The sequence below is a fragment of the Phycodurus eques genome, chromosome 7 (genome assembly GCF_024500275.1).
Source record: "Phycodurus eques isolate BA_2022a chromosome 7, UOR_Pequ_1.1, whole genome shotgun sequence".
Taxonomy (NCBI): Eukaryota; Metazoa; Chordata; class Actinopteri; order Syngnathiformes; family Syngnathidae; genus Phycodurus; species Phycodurus eques.
The window spans coordinates 19,397,912-19,420,577 of NC_084531.1; the positions used below are offsets into that span (position 1 = coordinate 19,397,912).

General features: G+C 40.5%; 1 protein-coding gene across 9 annotated transcripts in view; it reads left to right on the forward strand.

The window, feature by feature from the left end:
• kirrel3b (kirre like nephrin family adhesion molecule 3b) overlaps nt 1–22,666 on the forward strand; it is a 204,286-nt gene that overhangs the window by 119,383 nt on the left and 62,237 nt on the right. For all 9 annotated transcript variants that reach the window (XM_061681922.1, XM_061681921.1, XM_061681923.1 and 6 more), the window contains exons 3-4: nt 6,833–6,982; nt 14,067–14,216. In XM_061681922.1, the coding sequence (XP_061537906.1) occupies nt 6,833–6,982; nt 14,067–14,216 (300 nt within the window). The remainder of the gene's footprint in view (nt 1–6,832; nt 6,983–14,066; nt 14,217–22,666) is intronic.

Below are 22,666 nucleotides of genomic sequence, written 5' to 3' on the forward strand. Positions count from 1 at the left end.
ACGTTCAGACTGTAGGGTATGATGCCCAGTTCAGATTTTAAATTAACTCAGATCTTTTTTTGTAGTCGTTCAGATTACAAAAACAAATGTGACTTCTAAAGTGGATGGAATGCATCCGTGGAGTGACATGCATGCGGACAAAACACCTCACGTGGCACAGTGTGTTTACAGATGTAAATATGGTAAGTCTCACCCCCAATACATTTGTGGCAATTTCAAGGATTTTGTGCAATCGGAGCTAACATTTTCTTACAACCCCAATTCCAATGAATTTGGGACGTTGTGTTAAACATAAATAAAAACAGAATACAATGATTTGCAAATCATGTTCAACCTATATTTAATTGAATACACTACAAAGACAAGATATTTAATGTTCAAACCGATAAACTTGATTGTTTTTAGCAAATAATCATTAACTTAGAATTTTATGCCTGCGACGTGTTCCAAAAAAGCTGGGACAGGGTCATGTTTACCCATGTGTTACATCACCTTTTTTTTTAACAACATACGTTTGGATGGCGACATATGTTTCTCCAAAACCTTGTATGTACCTTTCAGCATTAATGATGCCTTCACAGATGTGTAAGTTACCCATGCCATTGGCACTAACACAGCCCCATACCATCAAAGATGTTGGCTTTTGAACTTTGCGTCCATAACAGTCCTGATGGTTCTTTTCTTCTTTGCCCCGGAGGACACGACGTCCACAATTTCCAAAACCAATTTGAAATGTGGACTCGTCGGACCACAGAACACTTTTCCACTTTGCATCCGTCCATCTTAGATGAGCTCGGGCCCAGAGAAGTCGGCGGCGCTTCTGGGTGTTGTTAATAAAGGGCTTTTGCTTTGCGTAGTAGTATTTACGGTATTTACTGACATTGGTTTTTTGAAGTGTTCCTGAGCCCATGTGGTGATATCCTTTACACATTGTTGTTGGTTTTTGATGCAGTGCCGCCTGAGGGATCGAAGGTCACAGGAATTCAATATTGGTTTTCAGCCTTGCCACTTACATGCAGTGATTTCTCCAGATTCTCTGAACCTTTTGATGATATGATGGACCGTAGATGATGAAAACCCTAAATTCCTTGCAATTGTACATTGAGGAACATTGTCCTTAAACTGACCTTAAACTTTTCTCACGCACTTGTTCACAAAGAGGTGAACCTCTCCCCATCTTTGCTTGTGAATGACAATTCAGGGAAGCTCCTTTTATACTCAATCATGGCACCCACCTGTTCCCAATTAACCTGTTTACCTGTAGGTTTCATCCTGTTTTTTATTCATGTTTAACACAACATCCCAACTTCATTGGAATTGGGGTTGTATATTTATCAATTCTAAAGCATCTTCCTTTCGGCACTGTTTTCTGTTCCTTCGTCCGCCATTGCTTTTCGTGCTTGTCTTTTTTGTTGAAAAAATGTGACGTTTGTCGCCTTTTGATGACGTATATGTTGGATGAATGCAACCTTAGTGTCCATACTGCATTTGCATCAGATACATATCCGATTTATATCCACATATAAAAGAGCTCTGGGTCGGATTTGAAAAAAAAAATGCAATTTTACTTTTCACATTGACATGAAAGATATGATATATTTGACATGGGCAAAAAAAAGAGAAAGAAATTACAGTAACCTACAGTGTGAACCTAGCCAAAGTTGTTTGCCCTTGATTTAACATTTAATAAATCCAATTTGGATCATCTGATTAGATGGCAGTGTATATGTGCGTACAGGGCCTGATTAAATAAATTATAGTAATAAAGGGCCTGATTAAATAAATAATAGTCATAATAAAAAAAATCCCTACCTGGACTAAATCAATCAAATATGCCAGAATATTCCTTTGGATGATTATTTCATTTTTATTTAACCTTTATTTGTCCAGGTAAGGCAATTGAGACCAGATACTCATTTGTAAAGCCCAACTGGCTGCAGACAGAGTAAAAAAAAAGCAAAATTACAGCTACTTGATTACTGTTCTCTAGATATTTAATTTAGCATTTAATTGATGCAATGAACTGCTTGTCATTTCTTACTGTATCAGAAGGATAACTTGTCACTTGTCACTGTTACATATGAGTTAATCAAAAAGCAAAAACTAATGCAATGGCTAAAGCTGCTCATATCTACTGTGAGTGGCTGGCGACCAGTTCAGGGTGTACGCAGAGTCAGCTGGGGTATGCTCCAGCACGCCCCCGACCCTAGGATTACCGGTATGGAAAATGGATGGATGGAGGCTTAGATCTATTGAAAAACTGCCTGCGACCTTATTCAAACCTAAAAGGAAATTGGTAAATCATTTTTGCCAGTAATAAACCAAATATATTGAATTATTTCAAAATGAAGCAAGGCAAATGAGTGACGTAATTACATCTCCAAAGCAATATTATGTATTTTAAGACTTGGCTTGGTGGTGAAGTGCTGTCTGTTGTTGTTGTTGTCGTTTTGCTGTTTGCTGTTGGACGGGCAGCGCTAGCACAAATAGTTTTGTGGCTTTTTTAATAATTGTAATTATAAACAAACTTTGAGAAAATCATAATCTGTCCTGATAATAACCTTAGCTGTTTATGTTCGTCAACATTTCTGTATTAAATCTTTGATATAAGGGTTGTGTCAATCTGCTGCTGTCTGATTGTTTGCAGAATATTTTCTAATCTTTGAAGATTTAATCTGCATCTACTGATACATCACATCCATTTTTGAAATGTTCTGCATATGTTGGCCTGTGAATTCCTAAAAGAGCAAGTGAGTGCTATGACCTTGATTGTCTTTATGAATAAAATAAGGTTGGGAAGACAGATTGTTAAAATCTTTAGGGTTTTTTTTATGGGAAAAGGTAGCTGTCTGATGATGGCGGATAAACTCTATCAAAGATATGAAAAAACATGCATCATTTAGCAAATCCAAATTGCTGAGGAAAACCTTTATCTGATAGTGTCACTAATCCCCCCTCACTGTGGGTGGTATATGGGCATCTAAAATTCTGTGGTTATTTTTTGCATTGATTTTACTTTGTTAGTGAGTAAGTTAATTCCAAGATTACTTAACCGATGTAGACAAATCTTTGTTTAATGGTAGAGAATGACCAAAGGGTAAAAAAAACAAAGGTATTTTAATAGAGGTGGGAATGGTGTGGTGCTGATCCCAATTGGAACTGTTCAGCCTTGGCAGAGGTCTACACACAGTTATCGTTTGGGTGATATTCTCCAGACAGAAAGTGCTTAACGCATTTTTATCAAAGTTTGAGTAGAGTTGAGACATGAGAAAACAAAAATGGGTTTTGGTTCTCAAGAAATGTCAATTTCCGGCATTTTGTTCTGTTTAGGGGTAAGAATAAAAAGAATTGGATCTTGACCCATGGTCTGCTGTTAAGCTCAGCTATGAAGCTAGATGTATGTTGATGAATTTAGAATCAGGCCTGTTATGTTGAATGTAATTTTTTTAAATTATACACATGGAGGATCGAGATTGTCTCTGCTCCCTGTCACACTTTACAGGGAGCTTGCTAGATTGGGTGCTTGAGGTTCCCAACACCCCAACTGCAGATAAATCTAAAAGATGTGACAGAGACGTATACGATTCACAGAGGAATGAATGTAACACCTTAATGTAAACCCCAGCCCCCTCAGCTCATCACTCCATTCGTCTGCTGGTGTCATCCACTGAAGACAAATCTGTTGAAGAGAAGCGGGGTGTTCAAGAAAAATGCAACTTGAGTCTCTCTCTTACTGATACACATAAAGGGCACTATGGACCATTTAGTCAGGGGGTGACAATTTTTTTTTTTAATTCCAGTTTAATCAGTAGGCCTCAATGTCCATTCAGCTTTCTAAATATGGCTTCAAGAGAATAAAATGTGTACTAGTTTAAGGGGTGGGGGGTGGGGGGGGACTTGCCCTACTTAGTCTGATTATTGGAAGCCTTTTGGTTTCTGCCAATATTGGAAATCTTAGAAATTTCTTGAAATCAATTATTGTTTGACTTTAAGGTCGCAGAATGCACCAACAGAGCAATTATTGGCCCCCGCAATATTTTTTTCTTGACTTTGCTTTTACTTTCATCATTATATTCCATTCGACACATTTTGGCCAGGGTTGCAGTTCTACATCTTAAGATCCTTGCATGGAATCTAATCTGCTTGCCACAGCTCACTTTTGACAAACTTAACGGGTTTAACAAAACAAAAAAAACAAAAACAAAAAATGCTAACGGGTAATAACTCTAGTATAACAGGGGATCTAAGCATACCAATTCAATAAAAAATGGGAGAAGTAAACCCTTGCTGAGTTTACTTAGCATTTATTTATCAGTTTCCTGTTGTACAGTTTTGAAGCGGGTGGATCTGAATCAAGCTGGTACTGTGCAGTGAGAAAAACGGCAATAGTGAGGTGTGCAGGGTTTATTTTGACCACCAACTTAAGTTACCAGGTATGATTCCTTGCCCAGTAAAATTTTCCATAATGCATAATGCTGCATAATTTAAATCAGCTTGTTAGACCTTCCTTTCCAGGTAAATGGCTGTGTCTTTTAGTTATCACTTCCTAATGCCAAATCCAAGCTATCCATCCATCCATTTTCTGAGCCGCTTCTCCTCACTAGGGTAGCGGGCGTGCTGGAGCCTATCCCAGCTGTCATCGGGCAGGAGGCGGGGTACACCCTGAACTGGTTGCCAGCCAATCGCAGGGCACATACAAACCAACAACCATTCGCACTCACAGTCATGCCTACGGGCAATTTAGAGTCTCCAATTAATGCTACTGTAACCATAATAAGACCAAATTGGCTCATTGGGAAAAGATTAATCTTGGTTTTTAATGCCTTGATACTTGAGGAGGAGCAGGTCTTGGGTCTAGATGTACTGCTTTGTATAGAGACTGATAGTTTTTATAACTGGGTTATTCTAAAATCTTCTCATGGGGTACCTTGAGTGCACGTTGAGACCTCTTTAAACATGTCAAACTAAAAATGCATTGCATATTCAGAAAGGGGATGAGGTTACAGTCTGGTTCACTCCAGCCAAAGGGAGGGCAAAGGCATCCATCCATCCATCCATTTTCTGACTCTCTTCTCCTCACGAGGGTCGCGGGCGTGCTGGAGCCTATCCCAGCTATCATCGGGCAGGAGGCGTGGTACATCCTGAACTGGTTGCCAGCCAATCGCAGGGCACATACAAACAAACAACCATTCGCACTCACAGTCACACCTACGGGCAATTTAGAGTCTCCAATTAATGCATGTTTTTGGGAGGAAACCGGAGTACCCGGAGAAAACCCACGCAGGCACGGGGAGAACATGCAAACTCCACACAGGCGGGGCCGGGGATTGAACCCCGGTCCTCAGAACTGTGAGGCTGACGCTCTAACCAGTCAGTCACCGTGCCGCCAAGGCAAAGGCAAGTGACTCTAAATAAGGTGAAGTACAAACAGAGCCACAGTATTTGATAACATCAGTTAAAATTGATCATGTTTTAAATTTGTGTCTTCCGTCAAATGCTGCCGTGCTGAGTGGCTAGGAGAGTGTAGCGACAGTAAGATAAGTGCAGAGGGTTGAAGAACACTCCATATTGTCAGATTGCATCTCACTTTGCTATAAGTCATGGTCATTCACAACATACCATGTTCATAGTATAATGAAAAGTACATTATATAATCTTAGGTATGGCCCAATGTATTTTCTGGAGCTACATCTTCTTCCAATAAGGTCTATACTGTATGTGTGGGGAATGCCTGACAAACAACTCAATTGTGTGAGGATGTTAAAACTCTTGCATGTCAACACTTTTTCCCCAGAGGGGTTTTGAAATGGAACGACAAATGTAATCAGTTATCTTTTCTGCAATATGATGAGCAATTTACTGTAACACGGAATAAATCATACCTACAAAGAGATAAAGGTGTAAGAACAAACGCTCTGGTTTTTTGATGTAATAATGATAATTCACTCCTCAGGTTTTTGTCTTTTATCCTTTATTTGTATATCATTATCTAAAAAAATAAATATGTATGCACGTGGGCCCATTCTAGCTTATTACAATGTGGCTGTTATTAGGCATCTGTTTGTGTTGAATGTAACAGAGATTTTTAAGTTGTTTAAAAATAATTCAGGCTTAGAAAAGCTTAGAAAATAACTTACACAAAGTAAGGAAATTATTAATTTCAGACCTTGGTGGTCTAAGCATGACTGGGCATTGTTTTGATAGACAAGTTATTTATAATACCACCACTCTCTATTGTTACTTCTCCTCTTCATCATGCCAGTCCCCATTAGCAAACCCTCTTCCTCTAATGGAGGTCACTTGCACACCACTTTCTGCCTGAACACAGAGCAGAAGAGTGCAGCTAATAGCAGTTGAGCAGCTGGAATACATGGATGCTATCTCGTGTTAATGTATGCCGCTGAAGGACTGTTGGCAGACGAGATGGTGTTATCTGTTGATGTTCTCATACAGCCCAGCCCGGCTGTATGGGAACATCCGTCATAAATGAACTAATTTGAGGTGGAACAGCTGTCTCTGAGTCTGCACTTCAGTCCTGACATCATGCTGACACCTTGGATGCTTGTATTTTGTCTTTTCATCATGAATAACAGATCATATTTGTAGCTCACCCTTAAGAGTTCTTGTAACATGTGGTTGACAAGAGATGTGTGTGGAATTGGTAGAAACTGATGTATGGTGCAGTTCCCCATTCAGTTCCCTTCATGCTCCACATTAGCCATCGACAACAGGCTTTTGGAAAAAACTGTAAAAAAAAGTAAAAACTTTCGATCTGAAGATGGTAAAATGATTTCCCAGCCTAACTGTTCTATCTTCCTAATTGTCCCTGCAGGTGTAGAGTCCATGTTTTCCCAGCAGCCACAGGACTTAGTGGTGGTGGCTGGCCAACCTGTGACCTTACCATGTTCCATCCCTGGCTACCATGGCGTTGTCCTGTGGATCAAAGATGGCCTGGCACTCGGTGTTGGAAGGGACCTCTCCGGTAAGGAACACATATTTTTCTGTCCTTTGACGCGTGTGCACACCTTACAACATAAATAAATAAATAAAAAGAGAGAGAGATAGAGAGAGAGAGAGCGAGACAGAGAGAGAGAGAGAGAGAGAGAGAGAGAGAGAGAGAGAGAGAGAGAGAGAGAGGGTCCACCGGTACGCCCAGCCATTTGAGGAAGAAATGTGACTTTAAAAGCAGACACATAAAACCCATCTGGTCTCTAAACAAATCAGAGATAGTGAGGGGCGGGACAGGAACCTCCCACCCTCCCTCTGCTTGGCCATATCCGTACCTGTGTGCGTGCACGTGTGTGCACGCGCGTGTGCGTGCTTTTTAAATGTAAACACTATCATCGTTAGAGTCCTCAAAGCTACATTTTCTGATGGCGAGCCAGTAGCTTCACAGTTACAGAAAGTTGAGCGGCATAATTAGAGTTAGTTACAAAGCTTAACACCACCACAACGATGTGGGACCATTTTGGATTCAAGCCAGATGAACGGGACCATAGTTTGAAGAGTAAAATGATCTATGCATGAATGTGTATGTGTGTGTGTGTGTATATATATATATATATATATATATATATATATATATATATATATATATATATATATATATATATATTTATACACACGCACACACACACCTCTCCATCCATTTTCTGGACTGCTTATCCTCACTAGGGTCATGGGTATGCTGGAGCCTATCCCAGCTAACTGCGGGGATATATTTATATATTTATAAACCCAAAGCGGCGGCACGGTTGACCACTGGTTAGCACATCCGCCTCACAGTTCTGAGGACAAGGGTTCAAATCCCGGCCCGGCCTGTGTGGAGTTTGCATGTTTTCCTCGTGCCTGTGTGGGTTTTCTCCGGGTACTCCGGTTTCCTCCCACATCCCAAAAACATGCATGGTAGGTTGATTGAAGAATCTAAATTGCCCTTAGGTGTGAATGTGAACGGTTGTTTGTTTATGTGTGCCCTGCGATTGGCTGGCGTCCAGTTCGGGTGTACCCCGCCTCTCGCCCGAAGATAGCTGGGATAGGCTACAGCACGCCCGCGACCCTAGTGAGGATAAGCGTAACGGAAGATGAATGAATCAATCAATCAATCAATAATACTATCTAATATTTAAGCAATCAATCTAAAAGGCACCACCTGAGTAAGTACAAACACCCATTAGTACCATGTTCCAATACTTTTGTTCACTTGAAAATTGGGTGGGTTCAAACAAAATGTGCTCTGTCCTAGGTTGTTTAACACATCGAGATGTAAATAAGATTTTTTCACCTTTCATCTGAAACCCAAATGTCTTCAGTATACCACAAAAACAAAATAAAAACAAAATAATTGATCTTGCTGTTCTAATACCTTTGGAGGGGACTGTATGTGTATGGCAAACTACCACTTGGGTAACGTTGGCCAAAGTGCCCAATGGGATTGCTGCACATGCATTTTCTTCTCTAAGGGCCAAAAAAATGTAGTCGGTTTCCTGCGATACACAACATCCTTTAGAGTCCCCCATAGGTAAAAGTCTGCAGGTGTTAAATCAGGAGAATGTGCGGGAAAACTGACTGCCCCTCTTTGTCCTAGCCAGTGTCCTTGCAAATTTTCATCCAGATAAGCTTGCACATCTTGGTGGTAGTGTAATGGTGCACCGTCTTGTTAAAAGAAAAAAGCATCATACCACACTATGCTCTCATGATGTCTGAATATATTTGGTATTAAATATTTATGCATTTTTCCTTTTGCTGATGTGTATATACATTGTATTTTTGGCTGACTGTATACAGTACACGTGTTGTCAGTGGCTATTTTAAACCAAAACATTTTCTTAATTGTTCTTTACTTCTAAAGTGTGAGGGAACTACATTTCCTGTACCTAATATGTTCCATGTGGGTACTTGGTATGCCTCTGTGCTGTAGTAGAAAAATCTAAATAAGAATACATGAAATTTCTTCACTTTTGGGTCTCGACTCCCGACCCAACCCACCAGTTGAGAATCACTGCACTAGACCACGTGACTGAGAGCCCACCTGATGGAGCTTGCCTATATAATCAAGACACCTTCATCGCCGTGACGACGCGGAGACTTTGGGGCCTAATTAGTTTCGGCAAGAGGTCGCCTCTGGTGAGAGCGGCAGAAAAAATATTGGTTTCCTGAATCGCCAAGTCACTTCGACTCACCAGTTGTGGCAACATCTCCGCCAGTGAGATCAGTCCTAAAGTGTATATCTAATGATTGACGGTCCTGGAGGGGAAAAAAAATAGTAATTTCGAAATGGCCGATTTTTTCATGTTTCCAGTATGATGCAAATGCAGAGTGATATTTCTTTTATCACCCCAGTAAAATTGACAAGGTCTTGTATAGGGTAAAAGCACTGCCTGCCTGAAGAAGATAGCTCTCCCAAAATACACTATGATACAGATTGGGCGCCTTGTATTCAGGCGGATGACGCTTTCTCGAAATAAAGAGCACCGCAGCTGTCCTTTTTATCACTCCTGCCTACATAGACATTCAAGGCATGCTGTAGTAAAATGGTGACGGTACATGCGATGCAGGATGTACACAGTGAAAAGAAAGCGACAGCTGTATATACATAAAAAGTGTGGCAAATCAAATGTTGCGTGCAGCATTTTAATGATATACATCTGCTTGGCTATTCAGCGACAGAGGCAGCGTGTGCACTGGTGTGCTCCGTCTGGGACCAGCCGCCATTCATGGGTTACGGTGATTAAAATGACAGAAACCGTCACGGTGCAGCACTCAACATAAACAACACAAAAGCAAACGATAACTCAGAATTTTCTATATCCTATTTGTCATGCTGGTGAAGTAGGAAGTGAAGTAGACCCTCAGAAAATACCAATCACTGTCATAAATATGCATGAAATAGCACGCATCTCCTTTGTATGATGATTGTGGCTTTAAAAAAAAGAAGCACCAAATTAATTATTTGTTGGACACATGGTAAAACATAGAGAATTAAGTGTTTGTGTGCCTGATGTGCATTGGACTGGCCATATATGCAAGTCATAAACAGAAGCACTTGGTATGAGAATGCGACAGTTGGTGGACCTTATTAGTGAGTCAAAGTGCATATGTTTGTCTGCGTATGTGCACACGTGTGTGTGTGTTTGTTCTGCTTCCTTTCATTTGAGCGCTTCGTGCACCAGTCACCTGAACCCAACCTGTTTCTATCCACTTGTGGTTACATTGTGTGAAACATGTTGTAGGTGAAAGCCATGCCTCAAACACGCACACACACCCACACACACCCACCCACGTACGCACTCATGCACGCACCCCCCCCCCCCCCCCCCCCACACACACACACACACATGTGTATATATATCATTGATCTAGCCTCAAGACAAATCCATTCCCCCTTAATGGATTCATTACTCCTTAATGGGCCTATTTTACATTGTTTGGTTTGGGTACCACATTACGACTGAAATTTCGCTGACCAAGAAGATCAATGTCCCTATGTACAAACACATCACATGTACATCATCATCCTTCACCTCGTGCAGCAGGACAATTTTAGTCCTACCATTACTCACAACATTTTTGATCGTGTTGCCTAGATGGGACAAAAATAACAACATTGCACTTTTTACATAAAATTCAAATTAATCTTCCTTTTGGGGCCAGTCAGAGAGATTAGACTAGAATGCAGAAATGTTCGATTGCTACAGGCACAGATTAAATGATTGGCCAAATTACAGTGGAACATCCAAGATTGTGCGCAATCTGTCCTGTGAAACTGGTCCACTTTTAATTTGCTCTCATTCCAAAACATGTACAAAATAATAATATTTAAATAGATATACAAATTTTAAAAAACATGTCAAATTCTCACCATCAAAAAATAAATAAATTGTACAGTTAATGTTATATGGAACGGTTTAATAATCTTTAGTCATACAAGTACAGTACAAGAAGTGTACACCCCCCTCACACACAAAAATCATCAAAAGTCGATAGAGTGCATTATAATGTTACTAATTTAAAATAGTAGAATTTTCCCCGTTCACCTGAGAATCATGACGTCCTTGTGGGCGGCGCTATATCATATCATATCATATCATATATCATATCTGTTGCTACCGCATCTGATTTAGTGTCTTAGTTTACTAGGTGGCAAATTTTTATTTCTTGTACTGCCACTTCACAGAGCACATCTCCGAAGTTAGAAAAAAAAAAATATATATAAAATGTCATGTAAAAAATTATGCGTTCAACCGTACATAGTACGGCATGACAAAAACTAACGTGTGGCACATATTAACCGGCCCTTGGTTTTATGGGGGAATTACATCAACCCATCACCACAGTACTTTCGCTCCAAATGATATGTAATGTCTAATGTTACAAATGTATATATAGTACAGTAAATTTTCGCTGCTTACCCGCCATATAGATATTGTACGTATATCTCTGGATGGACTTCTGGGTCAAGGATGGAGTGAGTGTGACAGTCATCGCAATGCTACTCGCTAGCTACTTTTTCCCTTTATGTCTGGTAAAGTACCACTTACTTTCTAGCCCTTTCTAGGTCTCCATTTGGCTACCTATAAGACGTTTCACTTCTTTTCATATGGAAAACGTGAAAATGATTCTGCTCCGGTCTGTTTTCTAGCGGGAGTTTTCAGGCCCCCCTTCCGTGTTCTCCCAAGTTGCGCACAGCAAGCTGCATGTCTCTTTTTCAAAGGTTTAAATAATTTGATTGTGCTACTCGCTTTGGTTACAACAGCTTTTGAACATACTTTTCAGCAAATAGGTTTATGCTCAATGTCTGATACTGCAAACCACTAGTACTTCCAAATAACAAGACTAGTTCTCTTTTGTAAACTAGCTCCTTTCTCTTGTAAGTGTAAGTGTGGGTCAGACTTTGAACTTTGTAAGACACTAAGAGGGGGGGAAATAATAATAATAATAAATATATATATATATATATATATATATATATATATATATATATATATATATATATATATATATATATATATATATATATTGCAATTAAAAAAGTAGAAATTAATGGAAAAAAAGCCTACAAATTAAAAATGCAGAAAATGTTATATTTTAAGATGTGTCAACCGAGGTTTAGTAAGATAGGCTGAGGTCTCATGTCGTATGTCATGCAATACAACAGTCTGAAATTCAAAAGGTTGTTAAATATTTAAACCCTATTTCTCCAAAGTTTATGACCTTTAAGGTGTTCGAGACTTTAGGTTTGATTGTAGCTGGTTGGGTCAAATAACCCCCCATTGCTTGATGTAATTTAAATAAATAAAACACATTTTTAAGTCACTATTGTTATCAAAATGCGGTACCTACTGTACAGTATATGGTCTCTAGGTGAACTTCAGTCAACTAAAGGTATAGCATTGTGATCATTACCCTTGTGAGCCACAATGTCATCATAGCTTTGAATCTTGTCACTGAACATGCAGTAAAACTGAAGCTCGATGTTTTTCTGGGTGACCTTGCGCGCATAATGATTCATCTGCTATTTCAGGCCTTCTTCACATGCAAAAGGAATGTGTCTTACCCAGTCAATGATTATTAATATTATTAATTGAAGCTTTTAAATGTGATGGCTCTATATTAAACCCTTTTACTTTTACAACCGTCTTTAAAGTGACGTGGCTATCCTACTCAGTGTAGGACACATGGTCACAAAAAAATATTTTAAGGATAGAAGTCATTATCACCTTCAGTCTCACATTCCCAACATTTCTGGTGCACATTTTATTTATTTATTTATTTTTTGCCTTGCTTTTGTTATATTATCCTCAGCTTTAATGTTTAATCCTTTGTCCTTGGCACTCCTAGTGTATGGACCCTTAAGATTAAACGCGAGGAGGGTGAAATACAGAGAGTGGGCTAATCGGCTATAACTCACTGCACCGGCATAAAATGAAGCCCACTTCATGCTCTATTAAAGACAACTGGATACAGTGGCCCAACCATCAGTAATTGGACTTTGAACAGACAATGTCTTTTGCAATAGAACAATTCAAGGACTTGTTGCCAAGATATAAGAATTCCTGGACTGTTTTGCACTGTAACATAACCCCAGACTGTCAATTATTTAGAGTGACGTACAGAGGTGTTTTGGGATTGTTGTTGTGTATGCAAGTTATCAGGTAACAGTTACTGAAAAGTCAACATTTCCTGCAACATTTGTCGTATTCATACTTGTAGACCTTTTGGAAAGGAAGTCAGAAATATGTGTGGCGGCTTACCTCAGGTTGCTCACAAAATTCAACCAATCCAATTCTAATTATGCACAAAGATATGTACCCTGTCAGTGCGAGATGTTATCGATATTGACGTGACTACCCATACAACACACTCACGGTGAATATAATAACACCTGCTGTAAATCCAAACTTGAGAAACGCAGACACAAGGGTTACACATACTATGGTTTGCAGCTGTGTGAGCCAGATAAAGTAGTGGCGAAGTTACCTATGTTTAAACCTATGGGAGTTTAATGTTTGTTATCATTTATTTATGCTTATTTATGTTTTTTATTTATAGTACTCGACACATGTTTTGAGTGTGTGGGCATGTAGGATATCATTCCACATTTAGCATCCTCTAATAATAACAAAAATGGAGTGAAAAGAAAAGGAAATAGATCTGAGGGTTCAAGCGATCCCAGAGTATTAAAAAGAACCAACTTCCTTGTCAACACACTCTTTCTACTGATTATTCACCCCAATTGAGGGAAGCACTTTCAATGCATATTTCAATGTTAGCTAAGGGTATAACTCTAAAATGTATGTCTCATGGTTATTGCCAGACTTTCCTGCATTATTAAACTACAAATCATTTGACTGTGTAAGCAACTGGAATTAAACTATTTGTGGTTGCAGTAAAGATGCATTGTTACAAACATATGAAGTGAGCAATCCAATCTCTATAATCTCCATTTCTGTGGCTGCCATAACATTTTCTTTTCAGATGCAGCAACTTACTTGAATTAGGGCTGACAAATGCCTTCATGTATTTGACTTAAAGTCTGATTAAATTGAACAAATACGTTTGTGCCGCAGGCTATCCCCGTTACACAGTGATTGGAGACCACGGCTCCGGAGAGCATCATTTGCGAATCCAGCGTGTGGAGCTGATGGATGATGCTGTGTTTGAGTGCCAGGCCGTCCAGGCTGCCATGAGATCCCGTCCTGCCCGCCTCACTGTGCTTGGTGAGTCTGAATTAAACGTACAACATACTATATAACCATGCAAGAGTCTTCAGCCGCCACCAGCTTTGGGCGATTATATGATTGAGATCAAAGATCGTGATAAATTTCTTGTCAATCTTCATAATCAAGTATTTCCTCAATCTAACATGGCGGGAATGTGCGTGACAACAGCCAATCGGAGTGGTCCTTTTCCTGCTCCACTTCCCGTTACCAGCTGTAGGAATAAATAGAAAATGTGCCTCCTCGGCTGGCGAAATCAAAAATCTGGGTCCAACTCAGCCATCGTCACACGGAGCACGCCGCACGGAGGATGCGGCGGCCACTCTTCGCTCATGCTCCGGACCGACAATGGAAGCGGCCAGCCGGTCCGCGAGTTTCCATCGCCGGTTGTGTGGTGGCATCTCCAAAGTGATGTTGAGCAATGTTATTAACTACCTAATGTGCAAGGTGTGTCGGCGCCCTCAAAAACGGGCAACACTCTGTTTATTCATTTGAAGAGGTACCACAACAACCAAAGTGATTATGTGGAAATCAGAAAAATGTGAGTGCAGTCAGTACAGCCTGTCTATCACGGCACAGCACATGTAGCATTAGCAGTTAGCCCCTGCTAGCGGTCAGGCCACCAGACCAAAGCAACAGTCAATCGTGTCATCATTATTCAGGTGGGGTAAAATGGCAAAACTATCCATCCATCCGTCCATTTTCTGAGCCGCTTCTCACAGGCGTGCTGGAGCCTATCCCAGCTATCATCGGGCAGGAGGCGGGGTATACCCTGAACTGGTTGCCAGCCAATCGCAGGGCACATACAAACAAACAACCATTCGCACTCACATTCACACCTACGGGCAATTTAGAGTTGTCAATTAACCTACCATGCATGTTTTTGGGATGTGGGAGGAAACCGGAGTGCCTGGAGAAAACCCACACAGGCACGGGAAGAACATGCAAGCTCCACACAGGCGGGGCCGGGGATTGAACCACCGGTCCTCAGAACTGTGAGGCAGACGCTCTAACCAGTCGTCCACCGTGCCGCCATGGCAAAACTAATTAATCTGTATTATTATTAAAAATGATGTACATTTTAAAGTAGCAATAACAGAATCAACAATAACAACAGCATCATAACTAGAGAAGGATAATGTGTATGATCTGAGGTGTCTTCATTATCCAAGTGGGGGCAGTTTGTTTATTTTTTTATCTTGTACCTCCAAAAATACTCAGGTCTTCAAACTAGTGCACTGTTTTTATATGTTTCAACATTCGTTAAGCTGCTGAGTGAAAATTGTTTTGCACCTTATTTGCTTTGTATGCCAATATCATGTTGGGGTTACTGTTTTAAATACTGACGATGAGGAGTGTTAACAAAAGACGTTCATCAAATGTTGAACTGCTATCTAGCTTCTTTAGTTTTCAGTGCAAATGATTTAAAACCGGCGGCACAGTGGACGACTGGTTAGAGCGTCAGCCTCACAGTTCTGAGGACCCGGGTTCAATCCCCGGCCCCGCCTGTGTGGAGTTTGCATGTTCTCCCCGTGCCTGCGTGGGTTTTCTCCGGGCACTCCGGTTTCCTCCCACATCCCAAAAACATGCATTAATTGGAGACTCTAAATTGCCCGTAGGCATGACTGTGAGTGAGAATGGTTGTTTGTTCCTATGTGCTCTGCGATTGGCTGGCAACCAGTTCAGGGTGTACCCCGCCTCCTGCCCGATGACAGCTGGGATAGGCTCCAGCACGCCCGCGACCCTAATGAGGAGAAGCGGCTCAGAAAATGGATGGATGGATGGATGGATGATTTAAAACCGGCTATTTAAAAAATATATGTATTTGAATCTATTAAAACGTGGACGGTGTACGACGGGTTAGAGCGTCTGCCTCACAGTTCTGAAGACCGGGGTCCAATCCCCGGCCCCGTCTGTGGGAGTTTGCATGTTCTCCCTGTGCCTGCGTGGGTTTTCTCCGGGTACTCCGGTTTCCTTCCACATCCCAAAAACATGCATGGTAGGTTAATTGACAGCTCTAAATTGTCCATAGGTGTGAATGTGAGTGTGAATGGTTGTTTGTTTGTATGTGCCCTGCGATTGGCTGGCAACCAGTTCAGGGTGTACCCCGCCTCCTGCCCGATGACAGCTGGGATAGGCTCCAGCACGCCCGCGAACCTAGTGAGGAGAAGCGGCTCAGAAAATGGATTTAAATGATTTGATCCACGGTATTCTGGGGTAGCTCTATGATATGGATACTCATCTTCAACCGATTTTCCGCGCTGCTAATCAGCTCAACGTTTCTGGCACTTTTTTGCTTTCCCTGGCCTTTCAAAAGTATCCTGCTGCTCCTCACGGTCCCCCATATCGGAGGAGGAACCTTTGCTGTGAAGATATGTTGGAATCAGTGAGCAGAGAGTAAAAGAAAACCGAGCTGGGAGCGTGGGGTGTCTGCCATGCCGTATTCTCACCACGAGCGGCTGATCCGCCTTTATGATCCAGCCTAATAAAAAGCAAAAGTATCGATTTGTAGGGGAGAGGGCTGCAGCAGGAACAGAGAGGCTAAGACAAATTGTACCATAGTGTTTCATTGGCCGCCCTGCAAATGAATATGAGTGAATAATCATTGGCACTTCCATGCAGAGCTTAGAAGGTCTGTTGCACATTCTTAACTTTTACAACTCGCCCTCTTTTCTGTTTCGAAACTTTGCTAATCAATGATGTGGGAAGAATAGTCGCTGAAAATTTCAGCATCCATGCTATCTATCAACTTTGAAGATTAACAATTTTCCCTCATCGACTACAATAAACGTAATTGTGATTTGGCAGCTGACACTAATGTTAGCAGTTGACTTGACTTCTTGGACTAAATAATCTTGTATAATCTTTTAACACTCTTGTAATTCATGACAAATGAGGAGGGCGTAATAAAGGCTGTGTCACAAACATTGCACAGCTGAATTTTTTATATTCACTTTCACAAAAGTGTTAAAATTAGGGGTGTAATGATTCATTTTGGCAGCGATCGATTCGTTTCACGATACATGGTTGCTGATTCGATTCAAGGACAATATTGGTTCATCTAAAACGATACAATCAGAAACGATTCACTATTTGACGATTGATTCAGTAACTTTTTTGCCAAAAATTCAACCAGTGTGACTGATAAATAATTACCTGCATACTGGACAGTGCATGTGAAATTTCCTAAATTCCTTCTCTTTCTTGTGAAGTTATCAGGTAAAATTATGGGGGGCGGATGATCAAACAATAACCAACCATTATGGCAAATAATAATAATGACAGATGCATTCACACTTTATTTGAATAAAGTGCACCTAACATCTTTTCATGGTGGATTAACAGTGGGTCTGTCTGATACGTCTGATGTTGCTTTTCAACATCGAAATAATACAAATCTTATTGTAATTGATCATAAAACTTAATGCTCAAATGTTCTAATTATATTTATTATTACCAACTCACTGGTCATGGTGTGTGATGTAGTGGTTACGTAGCTGTGAAAAGTTTGTGATGTCCAAGTTACCATCTGTCATGAGTGAAACACTCTACAGCAGTGGTTCTCAAAGTGTGGTACAAGTACCACTAGTGGTACGTGGACTCACTCTAGTGGCAAGCAAGAATCACTGAATTAAAGCTTCAACTGATATGTGGTTTGCTTCTCAGACCAGGCCACTCAATAACGGCAGAAAAAAACTACACTATTTGATTTTCCCATGATCCCCTGCGACGTCACGGACAGGAAATCTTCAATTAACGCGTTAACGTTTTTATCATTAAATGTGTTAAAAAAAACACACACATGCGCATCCATATAAAGTCTGCCGTGCGTAAATCCAATGCGTTATTTCCTTGTATCAATACACGCGACTGATCGATCCAATTGGATCGTAGGAATATAAATTGGTACATCAATATAAGGAATGAATAATTTTACCTCGAGTTAAATTGTTAGTGTTAATCATGAAGAGTAGCTAGCCAGTCAGTGGTGCGTTATTATGAACCCCACTTTTCTAGGCGGGACACGCCCCGGTTGCAATAGATTTGGCTGCTGCATCCGCTCCGCTGCAATATGATTGGCTGCTGCATCTAACTAGGATTCATCCGACTGCATCCAGGCGGGAAGGGCAGCATCTGACTTGAGTGCGGTGGCGTTATTAGGAATCCCACAAACCCTTAACCCTAGCCTTAACGCTAACCAACCTGATTGTTTTTGTTTTGTACAATGTGATACATATTTGGAATGGTCATCTCAGGAATGGTTATCTCCTTTAATCTGCGTAGCCTAGGGTCGCTGCCTGGATGTAGCAGCCTATCATATTGCATCATAGCGTGTCCTGCCTAGAACTCAAGTGGGATTCAAAATTTTATAATCAATGAAAACAATGTGATTGAATACGTGTCATTGATATGCCTGAATTGTAACATTCTTAATTGTCATGTGTTAAAGGTAAGTAAGTAAGTGATGACGTAAAAAGTAGTAAGTGGGAGGCGAGATAGTTAGTGGCTAATATTAGCTGCTAACATTAGCAATCAACCTTACTTCCTGGACTTCACCTTCTCTTTATATAACAATACTTATGAATCTGCTTACTTCCCATGACTTGTACCAGTGTATATTCCTCTTGTATTTCAAATTAATTAATTATGAATAATTAAGACTAGCATTCATGAAACTAAATGACTGAGAAAATTATTGTGAATGCTTAACTTTAGAGTACAAACAACAGGAGGTGAAGCAGTGGGGTTGACTGCATTTAATTAATCACGAATAATACAGAAGAAGCCTTCATCACCTATTTAGCTGATTGAGGTTGAGGGACTTTGTCATTCTTCCCTATTTCCCCATAACCACTAATGGAAAATGTTTCACTTTTTTTAAATCCCCTGCCAAGAAAGTGCGGTGGAGAATGCAGGGCCAAGTTGAGTTCCATGCAGATGTGCATTTGAGCTAAGGGAGGAGATGTGCAGTACGCAAAGCAAAATCCAAGCTGTCATATATTTGCCAGCCAGGACAGAGCATGTGTATTGACATGGAAGGAAACTACGACCTCTCATTCGTGTGCATGTACACACACACACACACACACACACACACGCACACACACACACACACATGCACACACACACACACACACACACACAAAACCACTTCCTATCCAAGCTGACAACAGAATGAATCTAAAACTCCAACCTTCATATTTCATAGCGCTATATCCATCAAAAATCCTCTGTGTGGACTCCACTCTGGACTGTGATGAGCTCGGACATGACGCTGATATTTATGAACACTCGGGGTAGGACTTTTCCCCCTCCAAAACAATGAAGTAATTATTGTGTTTTCATGTTTTATTGAGGTTGTCCTTGAAAGGCACACAGCTGCACTGGCTTGAACTGACTTTCTGATATACAAGAAATTTTTTTTCATGGTAGTGAAATGTAGTTTTCAGTATGGAGAATGCAATATCATCACTTATTTAAAAAAATAATTTTACAATAATAAAAACATATCACGAGCAATAACATTTTTATATTTACAAGCAATAACATTTTAATAGTAAATTAATGTGTTTGGTAAACACATTAATTTATACGTTTGGCACATGAACACCATCAGTATAAGGGGTTTGAGTGTAGTTTTTAAACAAATATTTAATAATATGATCTGATTAATATACCTGTTTAGGGGATTGCTAGCTCCAGATCACTGCTACTGGTCTGAGACTGGTGCCATTAAGATTGTGTGGGAATTTTGACATAAAGCATACACTATAGATCTCAAGTTCTGCATACATAAATAGTACATGCATCAAGCTTCACCTCACTAATATCACGGGGCCCACTGGTCTACTCCGCCTGAGGCTATCGCTGTTTTTTTATTGCGTGAAGGTCCCATAAACTCAAACTTACAAAGATAATTAAAAGAGTATTAAAGTTGATAACCCTACGTACAGTACATTAGCTTATCAAAAATGTGTTTTAGTTTGAGTAGTTAGCATTCTTTAACCTCACATTGTAAAAGTTCTAATGAACTGCAGGGATAAAATTAAGTGCTTTTGTACTTTTACTCCAAAAGCACTCAGGCAAAATGCATGAGTTTACTCGACTGCTCTACATTGCGCCAATTGCTTTTCAAATGTATCATTGTTTGATTAGATGGCTTTATTATGATAATACTTATACAGAAATTTATAATTTTGGGTAACTCTTATGCGGGGAAACCTATAGATTTGCATCCAATACAGTACATTGAATGCTGTTTTTTCCCCTTTTATTTAAGGAATTTGCACTATTCCATAATTTTACTGACTTGATGTACGGTTGCTATAGAGATGTTTTGCTTTTAAAATGACAGAGTTTTATCAGTAACAATGCCTCCTGATAAAACATTGGATTGATAGCTTGTCATCACAACACTGATTCCATGCTAGATATTCGTTTTCCTCCAACGGTATTGTTAATGCATTGGACCTGTGTTTCAGCACTAAATATTCATGGAAACAAATGCCCAAGGGTTTCTTTTGTTATTGTTCTCGGTTCATATGGAATCATTGTAGTAAGATAAACCTGAAAACTCTATTGGTCTCTTTTAGGATTTCCATTCTACTACAATTGATGGGAAAAATACAAATGAACTACCATTTTTATGTTTCACTGTGTTATTCTGCCTTCCCTCCTATTTTGTCAGATACAAGAAGGACTTATAACTACTTCTGTGGCATCAGTGAGCCTTAGAACAGGTGCTTGATTATAGTACACAGACTGAGTGTAGGATTCTTTCTTTCTTTTTTATGGGGAAAAAAATAACAGCAGAAGGAAGAAAAAGATGCACAGATACTCCTAATCTGTAACACAAACAAGCGCATATAACAGTATTGTTTTACATTTACACAACATAAGAATGTATCTTTGTCAATTGAGATGTGCGTAGCACATAACTGACAAATTTATTTAAAGAAAACAACAACAACAATTTTACCAACTAAGCACAGTATATGATAAGAGAGTAATGTTCAGTTAATTGTTGTAACTGTAGTTTGCATTATCCATCCATCCATTTTCTGAGCCGCTTATCCTCACAAGGGTCGCGGGATTGCTGGAGTTTATCCCAGATATCATCGGGCAGGAGGTGGAGTACACCCTGAACTGGTCACCAGCCAATCGCAGGGCACATACAAACAAACAACCATCCACACTCACATTCACACCTACGGGCAATTTAAAGTCTTCAATTAACCTACCATGCATGATTTTGGGATGTGGGAGGCAACCGGAGTGCCCGGAGAAAACCCACGCAGGCACAGGGAGAACATGCAAACTCCACACAGGCGGGGCCGGGGATTGAACCCCGGTCCTCAGAACTGTGAGGCAGATGCTTTAACCAGTCGTCCACCGTGCCGCCAGTTTGCATTATTATTATTATTATTATTATTGTTATCCATCCATAGATTTTCTGTACTGCTTATCCTCACTAGGGTCGTGGGCGTGCTGGAGCCTATCCCAGCTATCTTCGGGCGGGGGGCGGGGTCCACCCTGAACCGTTCTCCAGCCAATCGCAGGGCACATAGAAACAAACAACCATTCGCACTCACAGTCATGCCTACGGGCAATTTAGAGTCTCCAATTAATGCATGTTTTTGGGATGTGGGAGGAAACCGGAATGCCCGGAGAAAACCCACGCAGGCACGGGGAGAACATGCAAGCTCCACACAGGCGGGGCCGGGGATTGAACACCGGTCCTCAGAACTGTGAGGCAGACGCTCTAACCAGTCGTCCACCGTGCCGCCATGGCAAAACTAATTAATCTGTATTATTATTAAAAATGATGTACATTTTAAAGTAGCAATAACAGAATTATTATTTCCTATTAAATCTGTCATTAAATCTTAGAATTGCTTGGGCCCTCCAGTCCATGTCCTGCATTCCTGTTTAATCCGCATATTATATTCAATTTGTGTATCTGTGCGTTTACCTGAGGAACTTCTGGCTCTCAGACAGATGTAGAGTGACAGCACTGACAGAAGAGTTTTGGTGATTTGGGCCAGTGAGTTATACATGTTCCTGCATCCACCTGCACTAGGTATTCCTTCTTCTCCTCGTCATTTCGACTGCTTTCTTTCCTGATCCATCCCAAGCTCAGCAAGCTATCTCACACTTTCTTCTACACAAGACAGACAACTCAAGCATCTCATTGTTGTTCAGAACACGTAAGCTAAAGTACAGCAGCTACACATTACATTTCTTCGCGATACCCTCCTTGTGAGGAGCCCTCGCGCCTTCAATTCAAACTCCAAATTGCTTTTTCTCAATTCCTCACACTCTAGGAACGCCAAGGGGTGCTCCCAAAACTGCTCCCATGTTTCTTTGCAGAGGTCTTTCCCAAATTAGGTAGGACCCAGCGGGTTTAATATCAACAAAGCAGTTGTTACCTGCCTAATGGTGAGAGTCAA